At 30.9% G+C, this 18,379-nt stretch overlaps 2 protein-coding genes across 4 annotated transcripts; one reads left to right on the top strand and one right to left on the bottom strand.

Annotated features, from left to right (window-relative positions):
• Positions 1-4,431: 4,431 nt before the first annotated feature.
• Positions 4,432-9,246, top strand: LOC137828248 (Tetratricopeptide repeat (TPR)-like superfamily protein). 3 transcript variants are annotated; one of them, XM_090297679.1, is made up of 3 exons: positions 4,432-4,613; positions 5,053-7,290; positions 8,941-9,246. In XM_090297679.1, the coding sequence occupies exon 2, from the start codon at positions 5,174-5,176 to the stop codon at positions 6,935-6,937; it is 1,764 nt and encodes a 587-aa protein (XP_090153805.1). In that variant the 5' UTR covers positions 4,432-4,613; positions 5,053-5,173; the 3' UTR covers positions 6,938-7,290; positions 8,941-9,246. The 3 variants fall into 3 exon arrangements, with proteins under 3 accessions (XP_090153805.1, XP_068490835.1, XP_068490844.1); XM_068634734.2 differs by having other exon boundaries at positions 8,934-9,246; XM_068634743.2 differs by having other exon boundaries at positions 7,904-9,246.
• Positions 9,247-11,783: 2,537 nt separating this feature from the next.
• On the bottom strand, positions 11,784-14,204 carry LOC137833310 (two-component response regulator ORR3). Its single transcript, XM_068641668.2, has 5 exons — positions 13,898-14,204; positions 13,592-13,695; positions 13,327-13,404; positions 12,875-12,945; positions 11,784-12,264 (listed from the first exon to the last, which is right to left on the bottom strand). The coding sequence occupies exons 1-5, from the start codon at positions 14,145-14,147 to the stop codon at positions 12,075-12,077; spliced, it is 693 nt and encodes a 230-aa protein (XP_068497769.1). The 5' UTR covers positions 14,148-14,204; the 3' UTR covers positions 11,784-12,074.
• Between the last annotated feature and the right edge of the window lie 4,175 nt (positions 14,205-18,379).

Below are 18,379 nucleotides of genomic sequence, written 5' to 3'. Positions count from 1 at the left end.
CTAAATAAAAAATTTAATTCAAATCCCATGGGACGAATTTCGGGCTCAAATCTCATCCAAAACTCAGTAGACACAATGACGAATGACTGGTAAAAATTTCAGACCAAAATACCCAAGGAGTAAGGCGTAGTAAGTCCCAGACCGAGAGTGAACAAAACTGGTTTTACAAAAACAAAACGTCTTGAGTTTTCTTCCCCGTATCTTCTTTTTGTGATCTGTTTATGCACGTGCCTCCTTACCTGGGTGCAAACAACATATAAAAGTACTTTTGTGAATTTTTTTCAACGCAATACGGACCCAGAATAAAATTGCCGAAAGTAGGGCGAAATTTCACAAGTTTCGGTAGAGGATAGCCTTGGTTTTCAATAAAATTTTTGACAAATTCTTTCGAAATAATTTTTTCCTGAAATTCCACGTAAGATTCTTGACTGAATTTGGGACAAAGCGCAACAAAATTTTAGGTCAAACGAATGAGTATTCACCCACAAAAAAATCAATCAGTTTAACACACAAACGAACCTTTCTTTCGGCCCTGGCAGTGATGAATAAAATATTTATTGCAAATCCCGTGGGACGAATTTGGGGCTCAAAGCTCAGCCAAAACTCAGTAGGCACAATGACTAATGACTGGTAAAAATTTCATACCAAAATACCCAAGGAGTAAGGCGTAGTAAGTCCCAGACCGAGAGTGAACAAAACTGGTTTTCCGAAAACAAAACGTCCTGGCTTTTCTTCCCCGTATCTTCTTTTTGTGATCTATTTATGAACGTGCCTCCTTACCTGGGTGCAAACAACATATGAAAGTACTTGTCTGAATCTTTTCAACACAATACTGACCCAGAATAAAATTGTCGAAAGTATAGCGAAATTTCACAACTCGGTAGAGGATAGTCTTGGTTTTCAATAAAATTTATGAAAATTTCTCCTAAAATAGTTTCTTCCTGAAATTCCACATAAGAATCTAGACTGAATTTGGGACAAAATGCGACAAATTTCAGGTCAAATGGATGAGTATTCACCCACGAAAAAGATCAAACAGTTTCACACACAAACGAACCTTCCTTTCGGCCCTGGAAGTGATGATTAAAAAATTTATTGCAAATCCCATGGGACGAATTTTGGTCTCAAATCTCAGCCAAAACTCAGTAGGCACAATGACGAATGACTGGTAAAAATTTCAGACGAAAATACCCAAGGAGTAAGGCGTAGTAAGTCCGAGACCGAGAGTGAACAAAACTGGTTTTCCGAAAACAAAACGTCATGGCTTTTCTTCCCCGTATCTTCTTTTTGTGATCTGTTTATGGAAGTGCCTCCTTACCTGTGTGCAAACAACATCTGAAAGTACTTGTCTGAATTTTTTCAACGCAATACGAAACCCAGAATAAAATTGCCCGAAATTTCACAAGTTTCTGTAAAGATAGCCCTGGTTTTCAATAATATTTATGAAAAATTCTCCCGAAATAGTTTTTTCCTGAAATTTCATGTAAGAATCTCGACTGAATTTGGGACAAAACGCGACAAAATTTCAGATCAAACGGATGACTATTCACCCACGAAAAAAATCAAACAGTTTCACACACAAGCGAACCATCCATTCGGCCCTGGAAGTGATGATTAAAAAATTTATTGCAAATCCCATGGGACGAATTTTGGTCTCAAATCTCAGCCAAAACTCAGTAGGCACAATGACGAATGACTGGTAAAAATTTCAGACGAAAATACCCAAGGAGTAAGGCGTAGTAAGTCCGAGACCGAGAGTGAACAAAACTGGTTTTCCGAAAACAAAACTTCCTGACTTTTCTTCCCTGTATCTTCGTTTTGTGATCTGTTTATGGACGTGCCTCCTTACCTGGGTGCTAACAACATATGAAAGTACTTGTGTGAATTTTTTCAACGCAATACGAACCCATAATAAAATTGCCGAAAGTACGGCGAAATTTCACAAGGTTCGGTAGAAGATAGCCTTTGTTTTCAATAAAATTTATGATAAATTCTCCCGAAATAGTTTTTTCCTGAAATTTCACGTAAGAATCTCGACTGAATTTGGGACAAAACGCGACAAAATTTCAGATCAAACGGATGACTATTCACCCACGAAAAAAATCAAACAGTTTCACACACAAACGAACCTTCCATTCAACCCTGGCAGTGATGAATAAAAAACTTATTGCAAATCCCATGGGACAAATTTGGGGCTCAAATCTCAGCCAAAACTCAGTAGACCCAATGATAAATGACTGGTAAAAATTTCAGACCAAAATACGAAGGAGTAAGGCGTAGTAAGTCCCAGATCGAGAGTGAACAAAACTTGTTTTTCGAAATAAAGCGTACTGGCTTTTCATCCCCGTATCTTTTTTTTGTAATCTGTTTATGGATGTTCCTCCATACCTTGGTACAAACAACATATGAAAGTACTTGTGTGAATTTTTTCAACGCAATACGAACCTTGAATAAAATTGACGAAAGTAGGGCGAAATTTCACAAGTGTCGGTAGAGATCGCCTTGGTTTTCAATAAAATTTATGAAAAATTCTCCCGAAATAATTTTTTCCTAAAATTCCGTGTAAGAATATTGACTGAATTTGGGACAAAATGCGACAAATTTCAGGTCAAAAGGATAAGTATTTACCCACGGAAAAAGTTATATAGTTTCACACACAAACGAACCTTCCTTTCGGCCCTGGCATTGATGAATAAAAATTTTATTGCAAATCCCGTGGGACGAATTTGGGGCTCAAATCTAATCCAAAACTCAGTACACACAATGAAGAATGACTGGTAAAAATTTCATACCAAAATACCCAAGGAGTAAGGCGTAGTAAGTCCCAGACCGAGAGTGAACAAAACTGGTTTTCCGAAAACAAAACGTCCTGGCTTTTCTTCCCCGTATCTTCTTTTTGTGATCTGTTTATGAACGTGCCTCCTTACCTGGGTGCAAACAACATATGAAAGTACTTGTCTGAATCTTTTCAACACAATACTGACCCAGAATAAAATTGTCGAAAGTAGGGCGAAATTTCACAACTCGGTAGAGGATAGTCTTGGTTTTCAATAAAATTTATGAAAATTTCTCCTAAAATAGTTTCTTCCTGAAATTCCACATAAGAATCTAGACTGAATTTGGGACAAAATGCGACAAATTTCAGGTCAAATGGATGAGTATTCACCCACGAAAAAGATCAAACAGTTTCACACACAAACGAACCTTCCTTTCGGCCCTGGAAGTGATGATTAAAAAATTTATTGCAAATCCCATGGGACGAATTTTGGTCTCAAATCTCAGCCAAAACTCAGTAGGCACAATGACGAATGACTGGTAAAAATTTCAGACGAAAATACCCAAGGAGTAAGGCGTAGTAAGTCCGAGACCGAGAGTGAACAAAACTGGTTTTCCGAAAACAAAACGTCATGGCTTTTCTTCCCCGTATCTTCTTTTTGTGATCTGTTTATGGAAGTGCCTCCTTACCTGTGTGCAAACAACATCTGAAAGTACTTGTCTGAATTTTTTCAACGCAATACGAAACCCAGAATAAAATTGCCCGAAATTTCACAAGTTTCTGTAAAGATAGCCCTGGTTTTCAATAATATTTATGAAAAATTCTCCCGAAATAGTTTTTTCCTGAAATTTCACGTAATAATCTCGACTGATTTTGGGACAAAACGCAAAAAATTTCAGGTGAAACGGATGAGTATTCACCCATGAAAAAAATCAAACAGTTTCACACAGAAATGAACCTTCATTGGCAATTTCTTCCTGTACTGCTACATTTTTCTTCCTGCACCCCCACATTTTTCTTCCTGCACCCCCATAATATTGTGCAAAGGCAATATTGTCCCTATATAAATTGTACATTTATTTTTTTTCTTATTCCGGATTATGAAATCTGGTAAATTTTCAGATTGGCACTTCCAGTAAATTTTTGGATTGGCGCTTCCGGTAAATCTTCGGATTGGCGCATCCAGTAATATCACGAATTGATGCTTCCGGTAGTACATGAATGATAGTGTTAAAACAAAATAAAAAAATGCAAAACATCCATAATTGAATAAACAATTCCGGATCCACCAATCTGTAATTCAAAATATGCATTCCGGATTCAGAAATCCATAATTGGAAAAACTCATTCCGGATCCACCAATCCGTAATAGAAATTATGCTTCCAGATTCAATAATCTGGAAATCAATAATTTATGCAAACTTTGTTTCCAGAACACCCCTCATCTAGAATGCAACATGATTCAGTTCTGGATTGATGAATCCGTAGCACACTCCTAGATCCCGAAATTGTGGGGGTCAGTTTCGGAATTTTCAAAATTGTGGAGGTGCAGGAAGAAAAATGTAGGGTTTCAGGAAGAAACTGCCTTTTCTGGATTATATACCCGACCCAGCCCAGTCCAATAAGGTTTCATTAAGGGGTTGGGACGACCCGGCCCGAACCCAAACAAAGCATTTCAAACTTCACCTACGTCGCACCCTCCGCCGTCGCCGCCGTCGCCGCCGCCACCAGCTGCGAAGGCTTTCCTCATCCCCTTACTGTGCTCGGTTCAACTACAACTCTGCCATTGTTCTGCTACACCTTACAACAGCAAAGTCCTTTTTTTTTATTTGTTGAGGTTTCTCTCTTTTCTGTCTCTCTGAATTCCAGTGCTCTTTATTTCTTTACCCATTTTTCAATTCAAATTGTTTCTGTACTTTGGATTGTTCAGCAAATGGGTATTGTTCAAATTTCGCTGTTTCAATTTTTTGCTTTGTTAGTAGCTAATTGGTCCATGGCTTGATGCACACCCTGTGTTTGGTTAATGCCCTGACTTAGATAAAGGAGATGAGGTTTGATGTGAAAGCTAACAATATGAAGCTGTGTTTACAAAGAACTATAAGCTTGATCTCAATTTAGAGACTTGTATAGATACATTTAAACTTCTAGTAATGTCTGAATTTATTATTAGAATATTTTACCAACATATTTAAAAGTTCAATTTATTATAAACATTCTCAGACTAGTTTAATTCTTTGTAGTTGGATAATATTTTAATGAGACATTCTACTTCACAGGGTTTTCAAGAAATGTGAAAAGCAACTCATAGCAAGAAAACAAATTGAAGCAAACTAGGCGTAGCAACAAAGTATGGTTGTGAAATGAAAATGATGGGGCGTATTGATCATATTGGCAGACATGGTTTTCATTGGGAGTCATAGGCAATTTATTGATAGTGTGTGCACAGTTGTGATCAAGGGTAACTGGGGCAATCTGTTGAAGGTTAAGAATGCCTCTGCTTTCACTTCTTCTACCATTCACCAGGTACTATTGCAGCTCTCACTCTATGATTCTGGAATTTTTCATTCCTTCCCATTCTTCAAATGGCTCGACTCCATCCCACATTATAGCCATTCCTTGCAATGTTCATGGGCCATGATTCACATCCTCACCGAACATAAGCATTTCAAAACTGCACAAAATATGCTTGAAAAAATTGCGAACAGGGATTTTCTTCCATCACCTTCAGTTTTGAGCACTTTGGTGAGGACTCATGACAACCCAGAAGTTAATTCTCAAGTTTTGAGCTGGCTTGTCATACATTATGCTAAGTCAAAGATGACACATGATGCAATTCAAGTTTTTGAGCAGATGATGTTACATGAAGTCAAACCTCATTTGCATGCTTGCACTGTACTTTTGAATTCGTTGTTGAAGGATGGGGTTACTCACATGGTGTGGAAAATTTACAGGAGAATGGTTAAAGTTGGGGTTGTTCCCAATATGTACATTTACAATTGTTTATTTCATGCCTGTTCAAAAGCAAGAGATGTGGAAAGGGCAGAACAGTTATTAAATGAGTTGGATTTAAAGGGTATGCTACCTGATATCTTCACATATAATACTTTGATATCATTATATTGCAAGAAGGGTATGCACTATGAGGCTTTGTCTATCCAGAGCAGAATGGAAAGAGAGGGGATAAACCTTGATATTGTTAGTTATAACTCTCTTATTTATGGATTTTGCAAAGAAGGCAGGTTGAGAGAAGCTATGAGGATGTTTAGCGAAATAAAAAATGCAACTCCCAATCAGGTGACATATACTACATTGATTGATGGTTACTGTAAAACAAATGAACTGGAGGAAGCTCTGAAAATTCAGGGACTGATGGAGTCTAAGGGATTGTACCCTGGAGTTGTTACTTATAATTCAATTTTGCGTAAGCTGTGTCAAGATGGCAGGATAAAGGATGCTAACAAACTCTTGAGTGAGATGAGTGAAAGGAAAGTTCAAGCTGACAATATCACTTGCAACACACTTATTAATGCATACTGCAAGATTGGAGATATGAAATCTGCTTTGAAATTTAAGAACAAGATGTTAGAATATGGACTAAAACCTGATCCATTTACATACAAGGCGCTGATTCATGGGTTCTGCAAGACAAATGAGTTGGAAAGTGCAAAGGAGGTATTGTTTAGCATGCTTGATGCTGGATTTACACTCAGTTATTGTACATACACATGGATTGTAGATTGCTACTGTAAGAAAGACAATATGGATGCAGTTTTAGCACTGCCAAATGAGTTTATGAGTAGAGGCCTTTGTCTTGATGTTTCAGTGTACAGGGCATTGATAAGAAGGTCATGCAAGTTAGAAAGGGTTGAATGTGCTGAAAAGTTATTCAATCAAATGGAAGGAAAGGGTATATCGGCTGACAGTGTTATCTACACCAGTCTTGCATATGCTTATTGGAAAGCAGGGAATGCAAGTGCTGCCTTGGGTGTTTTAGAAGAGATGACTAGGAGAAGGTTGATGATCACAGTCAAACTGTATAGATGCTTTAGTACTTCTGATGCTAGTGAAAACAAAGTGTCGCTGCTCTTCTGGAATCATGTGGTGGATAGGGGTCTGATGTCAAGAAATTCAATGAATAAAATACAGCAAATGCTGATATGAAGGAACCCTCACATCTAGAAGATTCTTCATAGACCTGTTTGCGATGCATTGCTTTTGGTTGTTAATGTCTCTCTTCATGTTTTCAATTTTCATTGGAATTTGGAAAACACTTAGATTTTTGAAAATATGGTGCAGGCCAACCTTGCATGCTAACCATCGTAAACTATCTTGTTTTAGAATCTAGTTATGCATCATGTTGTTCATAAAAGATACAAACTCTTTATGGACGGGGAACAACCACCACCGAACATCATTAAGTTCTCACTCCCTGCATTTTCAGCTTATTCGGAGGAAGCACATATCCTTCATATATATAGGATTAAGCCATCATGATTAAGCAGGAGCTTGAGCAGGTATTTTCATTTTTATTTGGATAATCACGGGACTAAAGTTTTTTCTTGCTATGATAATGCATGTTGAGTATATAATTTCGTTTTCTTTTAATGTTAGTTTATCTTATGAACTGCAATATTGATGGTTTCCTTCTCGGTTTTGTACTGTTGAAGTGGGGGTGGTGGAGGGGGAGGGAGGAGAAAAGGTACAAAGAAGTAGTGTAATTTAGCAAAAAGAAAAAGACATTAGCATAGCTTATTACTCTCTCAACATATCTAGTGAAAGGTCCAAGTTTAGATATTTCCTCTTTAAAGTCTTGAGTGCTCCACCCCAAACAAACAAACCAAAATCTTCACAGATATGATGCTGCCATCTAGATTTGCCATCCTAGATCACGCCTAAATAAATTTAAGGAAGAAAATAGTCCACGTTTTAAAGGCTATCCCAGGATTTGCCTAAATGTTAGAAATCCTACTCATCTTTTAATGGCTTAATGGTGTCATACAAATAAGTGTGCTGTTGTTTCTTAGTTGGAGAGCCACAGGACCCATATCAATAGAATATTTTATGACGCTATAAATCTGCAATAGTTCATTAGTATCAAGTCTCAATCATTGAAGAAAAATTTGGCAGGGACTTTTGATTTTCAAAAGAGTCTTTCAAGAAGGAATCTCTTTCCCTTTTGGATGTGGGGAATTCATTCAGCCAAGTGCAATATTGGGGGAACTGAAGAAGTCCAACATGTTGATAAAAATGGACAAGGGAAGTACCTCAGGACCATTTAAAGTGGAAGGATCGATGAACTTCTTTTGGACTCCTCTTAATGGTCTCACAAGGGGTATCGGAGTTCATGAGTTGAATTGATTGGAATTGGACAATTATTCGAGAAATGGTGGTTGATGAGCAGTGGTACACAACCTAGTGGTGACTGGTGAGCAATAAGATTTGACTTGGCTCTTGGGAAAAAAGATTAGCTACGGACATGGCCTGATCCAAGTGACAAATGGTAAAACACTAGCATAGTGGTCAAGATGTGGCTTAGTGTCTAGCAAAGAGTGTAAGCACATTGGTAAGATATGTGACAACATATGAAGAGAGATTGGTGTAGCAGGCGTTGAATATTTAGAAAAGGTTTGTACAAAAAGTTGTGGCTTAAGATGTGGCATTGGCCCACTTACATAATTTCTGTATAAGTAAATTAAAACAAATCTCCTTTAGTGATTGGACTAAAGCTGATAGCATAAACTCTAGGGGATGAATTATGAATACGAATTGAAAGAATGACTTGCTAGGAACTTTTCTTCATGTTTTCACTTCATATTGTTGCTTTGGTTTAAGTCCATTTATCATGGTTGGCTTCTCTATGTTACTAGTGGGGAAAAACAATTGAAAATTACATGCAAACTAAGAGTTAATGAGGCAATGCTAGATAGTAGATAACAACAGAAGAGCACACTCCCACTTTGTCTGTGATCTTGCAACATCACATGCTGTAATGACAACGACAAATGAAGTTAATGAAATGTTTGCTTGAATGTAATTGTGGCAAACATCAAGCACTTTGCTTTCAATGCACATAGACATTGTTTTCATATGTGGAAAACTTTTGTAGATTAGACATTTTTAGCTAGTTTACCAACCAGAGTTTCAACGAATTATGAAGGTTACAGGGTTGAGTATCATACAATTTTGGATCCTACAATGCTGTGTAACGTGCTTGATCCTCCAAAATCAAAGAGCATCCAGTGTGATATGGACTTCAGGGGTGAGACAAACACACGTTCAAAATCAACTCATTGTGCTTTTCAGAATTTCAATTTGAAAGAGTTTGCATCAACAGTATGCCACTTGTTCCCTCGTTCAATGTATCTCAGGGTGTTGCATTATCTACATGATTCTGATGTAACATATCATGATATAATTGTCAACATTATTTTGAAAAGTTTCTTTTGAATATTGTTGCTTATCAGATTCAATGATTACAATTGCAAGTTTGGTGTCATACTATGAATTTTAAAGGAAATATTGTTGACAAAAGCAAACAAATATTCCTTATTTTTAACTTTACTTTTGAAATGTTAGAAATCACCTCAGATCAAAGGGACACCTCTCTGGTTCCATAAAGCTGAATTAATAAACTAACATGGTGCATTTGTGTTGACAAGTAATTTTGTTCTTTGAGCATGTTGTCTGAAACTTCCAGTGTATATGAAAAAACTACTGACAGATATCAAGTTAATGCTAAAATCCAATTAAACTCTACTTTTATTGGATCAAACCATCATATTCACTCTCTTTTAACATTTTAAACGATTATTTGATTATTACTATTTTGGTATTATGCATAAGGTCACTACAAAAAAAATTATAATTATTAAATAGAAACTAATTTTAGATATTAAAATAATTAATTATTATTTGATTAAATTAAAGACTATTTTATAAATTAAAAAAACTATTGGTGTCTAAAGTAGTTTTTATTATTAATAAAAATTTATAAAATAGTTTCTAAATTAGTATTTAACCATTAACTATCACGATTTTAACTACTTATTACTTTATATTCTAAATTAGTCTTTATTAGTCTTTTAAAGATCAATTTAAAATCTAAAATATTAGTCGCTGAAAATTAGGTAGTTAATTTAGATACAAATTTAAAAATTATTTTATAAATTTTTATTAATAATAGAAACAACTTTAGATATAAATAATTTTTTAGTTTCTAAATTAGTATTTAATTTAATTAATATAATGACTAATTATTTTTTGTCTTTAAATTTTATTATTATTTAATTATTTTCTTGTAATGAGGTATGTTTGGTGAAAATAAATGATAAAAATCAATTCTCATTATTGAAAAATGAAAACTAACTTTTTTTTGTTCTTCAATAACTAGAGGAGTACTATTGTACATTTGTGTGGTTTAGTTTTACTTTCTTATATTAGCAAAAAAGAAATTAGGTTATTGAAAAAGAAAAGTTTAATTAGTTTATGTGATTAATTTATAATTTTTTACTTTTGTAGATAAAAACTATTTTTTCAATAATCATAGCTTAGTTTAAAATTCTTCTTATTGTTTTTTAAATATAAAATATCTAATAACATTAAACACTTATAATAAAATTAATTTCACAATATCAATTTATAAAATGAAATTTATACTTATTTATATAATATATTTTTACCATATATTTAATTAATGTAGATCTCTAATCATATTTTTTAAAGATAATTATTATAAAAAATTTGAAACTTATATTACACTTTACATTTATACTTTTAGTGGATAAACTATTTTTGTCAATTTAATTTGTAAAAGTTTATATACTAAATTTATATAAGCTATAATTTATGATAGTTTTAAGAAAAATATTGTAATAGTTTTTCTATTTGAGTAATAGTTGAATCTCATCACATTTTGCACTTACCTCAAACTATTTATTTTCACACTACCTTATTACTTTTCCTCCTATTTTTTAATATACAGAAGACATATATATTGTGAAATGTGTATTATCTTTTTATTTTATATATTATTAAGAATAATAATGTAAGAATAATGGTAAAAATAAATACAGTGTACATATTTTAAATATTTTTTATGGTATTCCTCGTTTCTCTTGCCATCAAAATTATTATTATTATTATTATTATTATTATTATTATTATTATTATTATTATTATTATTATTATTATTATTATTATATATATATATATATATATATATATATATATATAAATTACCTTACAAATCAAATTGGCCTTAGTTCCAAAAAAAATTTGAAAAACGATGATTTGCATTTAAAGCTTTTTACCATTTAGAACTTGTTTAGTAATTTTGATTGTAATAAATATTATAATTTCAATAAAGGAAAAGGATTTTTTAAGTATAAAAATATTTAGAATTTTTATTGAAATTTAATATATTACAAAAAAAGAATTCTCCAACAATTTCTTAATTTAATATAAAATAAACTCTTATTATTAATGATTTTATTTATCTTTCATAATCTTGCAATATAAAAGTAATTATTTTAAACAATCCAAATTAATTAAAATATCTTAGAATTATTTTATCTTATATATGTTTCCAAACATAAAACTTATTTCATACAATTATTTATAATAGTCTAATATACCTAATTAATATTACAATAATCCAATCCAAATTAGATTTCGTAATAAAACTACATTTTAATTTAAAAACCATGTAAAATTTTATAAAAAATTATAATTTTAAAATTAATCTTAAAAATTATAATTTATTTCGTTTAGACTTTTATATATATACTTTTAAAGTTCAGAACTTTAAGAGTTGATATTTTATTAGACTTGAGAATTATAAAAATAAAATAAAATATGGTTTTGATATTATATTATTTTACTATTACTATTTCAACCATAATTCAACTATATTTAAATTATTATACTATAAACTAATGTCTTGGTTAAATAATTATGACACTTTTAAAAGCATTGATAAATTAAAATTAATAAATTGACCAAATGATAGTTCTCATAAAATCTTGTATTCTAACTTTCTAATCTCATCATTTTAAACAAAATATGAAACTCATACACTTAGGAAGAAGATTAGAGGGTCCTCTTTGAGTGTAAAAAGTAATAGAAAATTCCAAAAAAAAAACTTAAAATAATCTATTTACATCAATGGTTTCTACTATATCTTTTTTTTTTTTTTTTGCATGGTTGTAATCTATTTTTCAAATTACCAAGCCAGCACTGAGACATAGAAATGAAAATTTTCTAAGTACTATGCTTTATTAATTAATCTGAGAAACCAATTCTAAGTGCTGCATCTTAATCTGGTTTTGTTTGGGGAATAAATTTCTTCCATGTCCTTTCTTTTGTTATTGATCAGTGGTTGTTCTTGCTCTTCTTTAGTTCTTGATTTCATCAAATGTGGCTTCAGTTTATTTACATCTGCTTGTTGAACTGGTTTCAGAAAGAATTCTTCTGCTCCTTCTTCCAAACATCTGATACAAACAAACAAAAAAGTCATGTTAGTCAATTTTGACATTCAGTCACATGAGTGCGTGTCAATTTGATTTTTTTTTTACATGAAATTTAGTCTTGTAAAAATTTGATGAACCCTTTTTTCATATGGTATTATTGTTATTTGAGACGTCAACCTAGTTGAGATGTCAGGTCTCATAATAATACCTAATATAAAAGTTTTTATAAAAAAAATGTAAAAATTTGATGAATCTTTTTTTTTTTCATATGATGGCAGATAATTATTGTTACTTCATACATCAGCCTACTTGAAATATCAAAATTTATAACTATGCCTAACATGAGAACTTTTATACAAAAAAAAAAAATATTGATGAACCCCTTTTTTCATATGGTGACAGATGATTGTTATTACTTGAGACATTAGCTTAACTGAGATGTCAGGTTTCATAATGATACCTAACATGAGAGCCTTTATAAAAAAAAATTAAAAAGAATTGATGAACCCAACATGTAAATTTCATTTTTGTTTTAAGTCATGTGTTTATGAAATTAACTATATATTGATTGAATTTGAGATTTTCAAAAGGGTTGGTGTTGGATTGAGGTTATAGGGTTCAAGTTCCTCACCTGTTGATCCTTGATGGCACATTCTCTGAGGACATAATCACAACTGGTATGTTCTTAAGTGATTTAGATTCCTGCAAATCAGTCAACTTAATGTTATTTTTTTCAAATCAAGCAATGGAATATACAGGCTGTTAAAGGAATGTTGTGATGGCCAAGATCAAATTTCATAAAAGATTTGTTTGAAAATTTGGGAAGTGTTCCAACTCAGATGTCAGAACAGATTCTTTACTAAAAAAAAAGTGTTTGAAAATTCACATAATTTGATTCTGAGAAATAAGATCATATCATTTTAAATAGCTTTCCTAAAAGGAAAAACCAAATTCAAATTGTTGTAGTGCATAGTTTCATTGATGCATTCATGTTTTGTAGCAGAACTCAGTGAAATTGAAATCAGATTAAACAAAAATGACATGAACTTAAGAAATTCTCAGAAAATATCCCAAGAATCCTACCTTGATTTTTCTCAGCAGATCATAACCAGTCATTCCTGGCATACAGTAATCTGTTATAATCAGGTTAACATCAACATCCTGCATTAACAATTGAATCAATGATCAATTCAAACTTATTCACATCATATATATTGATTAGTTAAAAAATTTATTAAAAAGTGAACTTTAGGTTTAATTCAATCTCATAAAATCGGTTTAAGACGATGTTTATCCCTTATATACTATGAAATGATATAACTTCTAGTATGTGTAACAGAATTTGTACCTGCTGATGAATTTCTGATGCAACAGAAGTTTCAAAAGTCTTCAACTCATCTTCAACCAAACCAAGAAACTTTAAGGCCTTGGTGGCAGAATCAACTGTAGTAACTGTGATTTCAACAAATTTCAAGAATCAAATATCAGTCATCAAATTCATTACCCCAAAACCCCAGATAAAAAAATGATAGCACAAACATGTATGTTCATGTCGCATGTTTCTCTAATCATATTATGAAAATCTGCATGTTATTATTTGTTGCAGCAGACCCTTTTGAAAACAACAAAAATGCAAATTAAAAGAATAGTGTACCATTGAAGGAAGAGGTTTTCAAGAGTCTCTCAATCAACATTCTGTCAATGAGACTGTCATCAACAGCCAAAACATGGAACTGAGTCTCTAAAGCCACCACAGCCATGATAACTGAGAAGAGAAAAGGATGAAGAAAAGAACAGAGAAGAGGAATAGAGATGAAGATTATTAAGATGTGGTGCATGAAGAACAAAGAGTGTGACATTTTAAATGGGAACCTATCATGATCAAGAAGATACATAATCCTCATAGGAAATCTGACTGTTTGGAAAGCGATATCCCACAGATTTCATTCAGAATCTCAAGGATCTTATTTTTGAATTTTTTTTTGAATTTTTGAATTCAACATCAAGCCAAAGAAGGTGGTGAAATTTTACCAAATTTAAAAATTGGATTTTTTTTTTTTTGGTTTGACCCTTTTGCCAATGATAAACACCTGTTGGAGTGAGTGAGTTTGTAATATTAATTAATAATATTAATACTTGTATTCTCATTCCATTTGGCTTTTCATGGTACCTAAAGACATTGTTCAGAGACACAAAAAATCTCACATATCCATGCATGTGCATGAACTGTTTAGTGCTTTTCCCTTAACCTCAATTGCTAGGGCTACCAAAAAGTATACAATTTTCTAATGACTTCTTTGTCCCTTCACAACTTTTAAAGGACAATTTGGTCTCTTGAAGTAAAACCATATACAATTTTTCAAGGGAAAAATAATCCTCCAAACATGCCTCTTATTTTACTTTTTTTTTTAAACTTTTTTAGTTGTTATCACAGTTGTTTTTGTAATACTTTCTTTATTTTTTTTATGAATAAAAAAATAATAAATAATGAAGATATTTTAGGATACTTAAACCCTTATAGAAAATAAAGACGATCTCTAATAAAAAATTGTCTAAATATCTTGAAAAATACTTTACAATGCAAAAATTAGGATGTATACTTTATACCTAATATTTTATTTATCTTGTTCTTTATGTGGTGGGTAGGTTACTCTCCACAATTTGAATAATTTTTATTATCTAAAATAACAGATATTTTAATAAGGTTAATTTTTTTTTGAATGATTTTTACACAGAAAATTGGACATGCAATTCAACATTCAAACTACAGTTGAATATTTTGAATGAGAAAATTTAAGCAAAGATTGTAACATTCAATTAAAATCAATATTTTATAAAGGATTTGCAAGCACAAATTCAATTGCAACTTTAATTTCTTGTGAATGTAATTACGGCTACATTAGTTGCATTTTATTTGTGATTTATTGTGATATCAAAGATTATAATAAAAAGTGATTTGTAATAGCAATTTAAAACTTTGATTAAAATAGTATGTATATCAATGTTAGCTATTCAAATCTTAGTGTTATTTAAGTTTTTCAGGTATTAATTACAAATGTGCAATATTATTTTTTCAAATTTCAATTGGGAACTTTAGATATCTCAAGGTTCTAATTTGTTACCTCCAGATATTCTAAGTTTATAATGTGATCATTTGTAGATCTTAGACATGGTATTTTAGTCTATTTAACATGTAAAAGTTGTTCTAAACTATAATTTTAAAATTAAACTTCCATTTCAAGATATTACTTTATGACTTCATAATTTAAACCACAATTAAACGATTTCAAAACTATATATATATATATATATATCATCTAAATATATCGTAATAATTATGTTAAATTAATAAAATACAATCTTTTCAATAAATATTAGCAAATTTACATACAAAATGAAAAATTAGGTTTAATTACCTTTTTGTCTCAAGATTTTTTTTAAAATTGTACAATTTGATCTCTTCTATTAAGTTTATAGAAACGACATTAAGTGTTGATGACATGACGCACGTAATGACATTAGTTTATATGAAATTTTTATTTTTTATATTTTAACTTAGGCTTAATGAAATCGGGGAAAGGAGATTAAAAAAGAAGGGAAACATGAGAATAACCATCGACGATGATGCACAACACCAGTCTCCCTCAATCCTCGATGTCTTTCTTTGTGAAGAGCGTGACACCTTCGAGAAAAATTTGGATACGAACAACGGTGATTGTGAGACCAACAACGAAGACCCATAAGGGAGCTTGCAATCTTTGCTTTTGGTTTTGCTTCATAATGATATTTTCCTTTTGGACCTTCAAGTAGACTTTTGAATTTAAGATGAACCTAAGATGACCTTCAAATTGTCTTTTGAATTCAATAATCCAAATCGGCAACAATGTACCACAATCACGAAAATGAAGAATACCTAAGCTTAGAAATCAAGAATCCAAATTGTCAATACTACACCACAATCAAGAATTCAAATTGACCAAATCCCAAATCACTGATTGTAATTAAACAAACCCTAATCAATTTTTCCCAATTTTATCATGTTTAATAATATTTCAAACCGCCCAATTGCCACGTCACAAAATCTCATTATAAATTTGTCTAATTTCCCAGTCCATGTGTGCTCTTTTGTGTGCCACATCATCAACACTTAACGTTGTTGATAAAAATTTAACAGAAGGGACCAACTTACATACATTTTTTAAAAACTTAGAACCAAATTAATTTTTTAAAAAAAATCACTGTAGTAAATTGAATATTGACCTCTAAATGTAAGGACTAAAAAGATAATTATACCAAAAAATTAATATAATATGAACTATATGAAAGTCTCATCTAAACAGTAAGCAATATTATAATTTTTTCTATAAACGAGTAAGGGGCTGCTGATAGCTGATTGGGCAATAGATACCTCTTTTACTAGATATTTATTTTTTTGGAATTATGCTTAAATCATAATTTTTGTTGTTGTGATAGGATTGGAACATCCTTAAAATGCTTCATATTTATTCATTCTTTTGTTGATAAAAAAAAAAACTATATGAAAGTGAGATATAAAAATATAAATTGATACAAATGACTAAATTAATTTTAAGTTTTAAAAAAAAATAATACTTCATAAATAATATCAATTTGTGAATCTTAATAAATATGATTTTTTTTTCTTTCTTTTCAATTATTTTATATTAAATATTAAATTATTTTCTTAGTATAGGTTCAATGGAACGATTTTTAACCTGAATTTACTAGTTCAATAAGTCCAACATTTGCTATAAGTGATAAACTAAAATCATACTATTACTATAGTTAGAAACCAAATTATAATGAAGTTGTTAAAATAAAAAGGCATTACTTTGGTCAAGATGTTGTTCTTTCCTTATAATGTCGTTGACTTTTCAACCCTTTCTCATTTTCTAATTTTTATTCTCTTCGTGGCCCAATATTAATATTCATATAAAAAATACATAATTTAAACAAGATCATTGTGGCACCATGTGACTTATTAATTAGGAGCAGATATTTGTCTCACTGAAATTTCCTTGCAAATCACTTTCGAAAACATTCTAATGATTTAAAAAAAAAAAGTACAATGTGAGTTGAATAGAAATGAACAAAATAAGTAATATAAAAAATATATAAATATACATTTTTTTAATATATCCCGAATTAAATGATAATATTTATATGAGTTTTGTTCATAACTTATTTAGTGTCGAATATTCTTAGTGTTTCTTTTAAGAAAAATCAACAAGTTTTACATCCAAAAGTCATATATTATTAAAAAATTATTACTAGAAAAAAATGTAATAAAAGTTTTGTAATTATCTATATCGTTGATCAAATGTGATTAAAAATCAAAATATTTCGACGATGACAACAGCATAATAGTAATTACAACTTTTTTTAGATGCAATAGTGGATGATCGCAGTGAAATTGCAAAGAATTTCGAAATAACATAATGAAAATTAACGATAAGAAAGTGGAAGAAAACTATTTTATAAAAAATTTAACATGATTTTTTGCGATAATTATCGTGGATTATCATCAAAAGTGGTGAAATGAGAATAATTATCTTAAAGTTATCGTTCAAAAAATGCTTGTAGATTTTTTTGTGAAAAGTTATTTGCAGGAAATAGTTGTGAACTTTTAAGAATTTTATTATATCCATGTTATTTATATAAATATTTTACGAATAAAAATTTACAGAAAAACACTTAGAAATTGTGAATTATTATTTCTTAGAAACTCCTAAAATGAATTATTAGGAAGAGGGAGTGTAAAAGTAATAAAGGTAAGTGTAAATAGAAACTCCCTAAAATGTAAATGTAACTTTGTGAAGCTGATGGGCCCAATTATTGTGTCTTGTTTCATTACTTCACCAACACATCTTCATGTTCCTTCCTCTCTCAATTTTATTCTTTGAAGCTTTGGTTTATTTTGTTCTAAGATTTTCATTCATAGTTTTTTCAATGGTTCAAATCTTAGAGCAAATGCTCCATTGATCATTGCCCTAAAATTTTAAGTGTTAATGAACTATCATTAAAAAAAATTATTAAATAAAAATTAATTTTAGATACAAAAATAATTAGTTACTATTTGATTAAATTAGAGACTATTTTATAAACTAAAAAAATTATT

The sequence above is a fragment of the Phaseolus vulgaris genome, chromosome 11 (assembly GCF_051622355.1).
Source record: "Phaseolus vulgaris cultivar YP4 chromosome 11, ASM5162235v1, whole genome shotgun sequence".
Taxonomy (NCBI): Eukaryota; Viridiplantae; Streptophyta; class Magnoliopsida; order Fabales; family Fabaceae; genus Phaseolus; species Phaseolus vulgaris.
Note: the sequence above shows the minus strand (reverse complement) of the source record. Positions and strands in the feature narration are given on the sequence as shown.